The sequence below is a fragment of the Tinamus guttatus genome, unplaced genomic scaffold, assembly GCF_059628265.1.
Source record: "Tinamus guttatus ecotype Peru unplaced genomic scaffold, ASM5962826v1 Tinamus_guttatus_pri_ptg000634l, whole genome shotgun sequence".
NCBI lineage: Eukaryota > Metazoa > Chordata > Aves > Tinamiformes > Tinamidae > Tinamus > Tinamus guttatus.
Genome location: NW_028289168.1, coordinates 155,448 through 161,443, shown reverse-complemented (window position 1 = coordinate 161,443; position 5,996 = coordinate 155,448). Strand labels below are relative to the sequence as shown.

Genomic DNA, 5,996 nt, shown 5'->3' with positions numbered 1-5,996 from the left:
TTGCTATTTGTCCTCTCCAATTTCATCTTCTAATAAGCTGGTATGAGGGTACATGAAAGCAATATGAATTACAGTATATGAAATGCAGAATTAAATCATGAATAATTAGGACACGTTCTCCTTCTTGCATCAGTGCATGCCCAGATGTGCAGGGATGCTGCTGCTGAAGGCATAATCTGTGCATCACTGCTCTGTTCCAGAGCAAAGGCCACCACAACAGCACTGGCTGAAGACTCCAAAGTTCATGGACAGAGCAGCAGGTTATGAGGATGTGCCAAAAGTGCCTTTGCCCACTCTGCCTTTTGACAGCACCAGCAGCACCTTTACTGGCTCCATCAGGCCACCAGGCAGGGGAAGGGGGATATCCAGGAAGTGCCAGGCACCCAAAGGCCATGGCAGTGTCGTAGGGACCATGGGTGTGTGTGTGTGCACGTGCTGTAGGTGGGCACATGGACCATTTGTGACTGTCACACCTGCCTAGCCTGAGGGATGGGGCGGGATGGCAGATTTCTTGAAGCAATCTCTAGGAAAGCGAAGGTGTTGGGTTGGACTAGATGATCTCTAGAGGTCCCTTCCAACCTCAACCATTCTGTGATTCTGTGATTCTGTGTTGCTGATGAAGTTCCTAGGCCTTGGTAGCCAGTGCTCCATCCACTCTGAGGCCCTCATTAGCCCAGGCCTTGTTCATATCATCTGGAAGGGGGAGCAGAAATTCAGGAGAGGAGAGCTAGAAGGGTTTGAGAGGGCAGAGCCTGGAGCAGAGACACGGCGGGGTGAGGATGCCTCCCATTTACGCAGCACCCTGTATGTAGACAGGATGGGCTTTCCCTACAGCCAGTGCTGGAATGTCTTTGTTTGGCTACAGCATGGAAACGCAGGATGCCCTGGAGCCCTTGCCAAGGGACATGATTTTCCTGCAGGTGCCCTGCTGCATTTGCCAGAGACATGTGATTGTTCTGGACACCCCAAGCATCTGACAAGGCCCAGCCAGCACTTTTCTATGCCATCAAATCAAGTATCCACACTGAATTACCAGAGCTGCTGCTTCATGCCAGAACCTTTCTACGCCTCATCTTCATATTTCCTGGAGCTGCCATTGTATTTGGCGTCTGGGGTCATTTCAGATGGGCAATGCAATTCTCCTGAGGGCCCCACCCTGATGCTCTAGGATGATGCAGGTCTCTGAGGAGCTGCATCAGAGCAAGTGGGCACTGGCACAGGCCTTGGACCTCCTCCGTTTTCTCAGCTGTCCCCAGGTGTTTGTGTGGGAGCAACTGTTTCCCATCCTCCATCTCCAGTGATTGCAATTGCAGCTTGGACACAGAGCTCTCTTGGAGACCTCTAAGTTGTGCTCACTTCAGGTTTCAAAGGGGAATCACTTGACCTGCCTGTGGAGTTTGCAGGATTTTTCTGACTCCCACTTCATGTCAGGGACTTGTAGACCAGCATGAGATGGGCAGATGGGCTTATCCCCTGAACCTGCTGTGAGGGTGACAGAGCCCTGGAACAGGCTGCCCAGAGAGGTTGTGGAGTCTCCTTCTGTGGAGATCTTCAAAACCTGCCTGGATGCCACCCTGTGCCACATGCTCTAGGTGTCCCTGCTGCAGCAGGGGGGTTGGACTAGATGATCTCTAGAGATCCCTTCCAATCTTAACCGTCCTGTGATTCTGTGAAGAGATGAGCATCAGAGGTTTCACAGGAGCACATTTCCGTTTCTCACAGGTAGTCATGCTCTGATGAACAGACTTGCAATCTTGGAAATAGTTCCTCTCCACTCAATGGGAAGAGAGAACAGGTGATTACTTCACTCTATTCCCGTGAACATTTCCCAGGAGGAGGGAGCACGAGGGACAGAGAAATTGGTGAATTCAGCTGTTCCTCTGCTCCTGAGCGGGGCCAGGCTCCTGGGACGGAGGCAGCTCGTGGCAGCCTGGCAGCACTGCCCAGAGACAGCCGAGTGCAGGAGCAGCTCCTGTGCCAAGAGCAGCAGGGCTGCGGGCACTGCCTGCTGCTGCGGACAGCAGAGGAGAGAAGGCAGCGAGAGGGGAACGGCAGTGTGGAGTGGGAGCACACAGGAGACCTCCACAGCTCTTGACATGGTGAGTTTGTGCTTACAGGACAATGCTACGGAGCTTCTTGGAGGGGACATAAGAACACATCACACCCCATGGCTGGCAGCATGTTTTGCTTCTTTCTGCTGGCTTTTGCAGTGCAGAGGAAGAGGAGCTGCTTCAGAGCAGGGATTCTCTAACATACCACCTAAGGGCAGGGCATCCTGCTGCCTTCCCCAACAGAAACAGCAGTGATGTGAAGCTGGGTTGTGCAGACAGGGTGAGAGGTCTGCACTTCAGAGCAGGGTCCCTGCACCCAAAGGTGCCGTGTGCCCGCAGCAGTGACTGTGTCGCCTGTGAAGGTCAGCGCTCAGCCTGCCCAGGGAGCTCCCCACAGCACTGAGGGGAGAAGTTCTGGGTGGGAGGATTATCCTCTACCAGGACAGGCTCCTTCTCCTGCTGGGAGGGTGCTGCGGGGGTCAGGTCTGCTCACAGGTCTAGCTGTGAGCACATTTCAGGGGGCACTTTGCAAAAGGAAAGGCAAGGCAGGCATTTCCTAGAAGAGAAGCCAATGAGATGGTGCTTAGATGGTCCTTCCACTTGGTAAGAGGAAAATGGAAACGAAACGGTCAGATTTGGACAACAGATTGAGACTCCTTAAGAGATTCAAGGTGCAGCCGAAGAGTCTGCCAGGGACATGTGAATGACCCCTCAGCCATCCCTTAGTCCATAGACAGCACCAGCTTCTCCTGGGCTGCTGCATCAGGGTTTATCTGAGCTGCTCCTTAGCACCTGCAAACATGGGGGTGCCCCTGGACAGTCCCCTGCTCCTGGGAGGTTTCTGCAGGGAGAACTGGGCTCACTTGTGAGTGTTGTTGTCCTTCATCTGAGTGAGGTGCAAGAACACGACAGTGAGGGGCAAGACTCAGTGATGAAGCAGGTCCCGTGACAAAGTCCTTTTTCTCCTGTTGGGATGCACACGAGTTCATGCTGAGAGTGACTGAAATGCCAAAGATTTCTGTTCTATCAAAGAATGCTCCCACACTGAGGAGGCATCTTTGTGTGTTTCTGTTTGCACCATTATATATATTTTATATATGCACATTTCTATATCAACAGACTCCTGCAGTGATCCTTTTGCGGAGAACACTTGATTTCTGCATATTGAAGAGCCCTGCCATGGAAGGGGAGGCCATCGACTCCTGCAGATTTTGTGCAGCAAAGCTACTCCTTCTCTCTGAAGTTTCTGGAATACAGGTGCAGATGGTGCAGTGGCATGAGGACAAGGTCTGTCTCTAGACATCTCGACATCTAAAAAGAGGTAAGGTCTTTCCTTGCTTCCATTTGACTGTTCTCCTCCTTGGCTGGAGTCAGATCTGATGTGACAGATTCAGATACAAATATCTCTGTGGAGGAGGGCAAGGTTGATGGGGACAAATCCTTCACAAAGCTCTTCTCCTTCAGACACAACCAGTGTGAGCGCTGTATTCAGCTCTCATGCTGGTGAATGGAGAATATTCCCAGCGGTTTTCCAGGCCACGTCCCTTCCAAGCAATGCAAGACACCATTCCCAGGCATGTCCAGAAATGCTAATCAAAGAGTAGTTGGACACATGCAATTACATCTGCAGCACAGCAGAAACAACTCCTTTGGAGCCATGGGAAGCGGGTCTCTGCTGCAGAGAATACAGCCATTTCAATGTGGATCACCTGAAATGGGGCTGAATTAAGGGAGAGAGGAAATATGGGGGGATTTTTGAGAAACTGAAACGGTTTGGCTCAGACAAGTCTGCTCTAAATTTCTGCTTTCTTTCCTTCCTTGGACCGGACTCCCAAAGGAGCTAATGTCCAACAGTAGCTCATTCAATGAGGTCCTCCTCCTGCCATTTGCAGACAGGCGGGAGCTGCAGCTCTTGCACTTCTCGCTCTTCCTGGCCATCTACCTGGCTGCCCTCCTGGCCAACGGCCTCATCATCACAGCCGTAGCCTGCGATCACCGCCTCCACACCCCCATGTACTTCTTCCTCCTCAACCTCTCCCTCCTCGACCTAGGCTGCATCTCCACAACTGTTCCCAAAGCCATGCACAATTCCCTGTGGAACACCAGGGCCATTTCCTATTTGGAATGTGCTGCCCAGATATTTTCCTTCGTCTTCTTGCTTGGAGGAGAGTTTTCTCTCCTCACAGTCATGGCCTATGACTGCTACGTTGCCATCTGCAGACCCCTGCACTATGGGACCCTCCTGGGCAGCAGGGCTTGTGTCAGAATGACAGCAGCTGCCTGGTCCAGTGGCTTTCTCTATGCTCTCCTGCACACCAGGAACACATTTTCCGTACCACTGTGCCAAGGCAATGTGGTGGAGCAGTTCTTCTGTGAGATCCCCCAGATCCTCAAGCTCTCCTGCTCACACTCCTACCTCAGGGAAGTTGGAGTTATTGTGGTTAGTACCTGTTTAATCTTTGGGTGTTACATTTTCATTGTGGTTTCCTACGTGCAGATTTTCAGAGCTGTGCTGAGAATCCCTTCTGAGCAGGGCCAGCACAAAGCCTTTTCCATGTGCCTCCCACACCTGGCTGTGGTCTCCTTGTTTGTCATTCCTGTATTGTTTTCCTACCTGAAACCCCCCTCCATTACCTCCCCAGTTCTAGATATCGTTGTGTCCATTCTGTACTCGGTGGTGCCTCCAGCCCTGAATCCCCTCATCTACAGCATGAGGAACAAGGAGCTCAAGGAGGCACTGAAGAAACTCATCCAATAGGTACAAGGTCAATTATAACAACTGTTTCATTCACTCACCAGGATATCTGGTATCAAGGCTGTATTTTATCCATTTCTTTCTTTTTTACGTCTCTTTTACATACATCTTAAAATAATAAATAATAAAAGATACCTAGGTTTTTTCACGTCTGCACAGGAATCTCTCATTTAGCACTTAAACACAGACCATGATAAAGCAGGAAGCCAGGCTTCCCCCTTCACTAGCAGAGAGGGGGGATTCTTTGAGCCGCTTCTTTGAGCTCCCTTGGATGTGCCCAGTGCAGGGAGGAGAGTTTCCCTCTGCAGCATCTTTTCCAGCACTGACACCAAGGGACCTCTGGGGTACAGAGTCACGGTGGGACAAGGGCAGGTGGGCTGAGACCAGGGGTCCAGTGTTGTTTAGGAGATCTCAGCTCTCGTGGCTGTGGTTAGAGTGTGATCTCAAATCTCTCTAATATGAGAGAAATGGCAACCAAGTGTCAGCACAGGTTTCCATGGTTCCATGCAAAGCTCCAACACACAAAACTAAACATGAGGGAATTGAAGGAAAGTCTAGAGGCAGCCTTTCCATGGCGGTTCATCTTTCCTGAAGACACATTCCAGGAGGGTAGCAGGACTTTCTCTATTTAGAGTGGGCCTTCTCATTTCCGTGCGGTCCTTCCATGCTTTATTCTGCAGATATGGCCCAGGAACTCTCATAACCTGGTAGAGAGAGGCTTGTTTATCCTCGTACCCTGGAAGAACAGCATGATAGGTCCTTGGGCTCCCTTAAGCCACAGCTGGATTCCAGAACAACATTTCCAAAATAAAAGAGGATCTTCCCTATGATGGTCCTGAATCTGGCCTCTCTTTAGGAACTGGAATCAAAAAATAAACCCAAGGATGTGCAACCACAAAGGGGCCTGCTCTTCTGCTTGTGAACTCCATGGGATCCAGGGGATGACCTCAGCATTCCAGGGTGATCTGTTAGCCTCAATCTAGGGTTCATCTCTCAGTGACCATGCAGATAGGCAATGGTCTCTGCATTGCCTGTGCCAGGCTGCCCCACACGTGACTGTGCTGATGAGAGAACCCCCAGGGGATCTCCAGGCACAGGGTTTGCCTGGGAGTGGGCACTGAGTGCAGCTTTAACGAAACAGGGATGACTCACAGTGCAGGGACCAGAAGGTAGAGCATTAAACCCAGGTG

At 51.1% G+C, this 5,996-nt stretch overlaps 1 protein-coding gene across 1 annotated transcript; it reads left to right on the top strand.

The window, feature by feature from the left end:
- The first annotated feature begins 3,894 nt into the window (after positions 1 to 3,894).
- On the top strand, positions 3,895 to 4,809 carry LOC148592119 (olfactory receptor 14J1-like). The gene has a single exon (XM_088535609.1). It carries the CDS (start codon positions 3,895 to 3,897, stop codon positions 4,807 to 4,809), a length of 915 nt encoding a protein of 304 aa, XP_088391735.1.
- Positions 4,810 to 5,996: the final 1,187 nt, after the last annotated feature.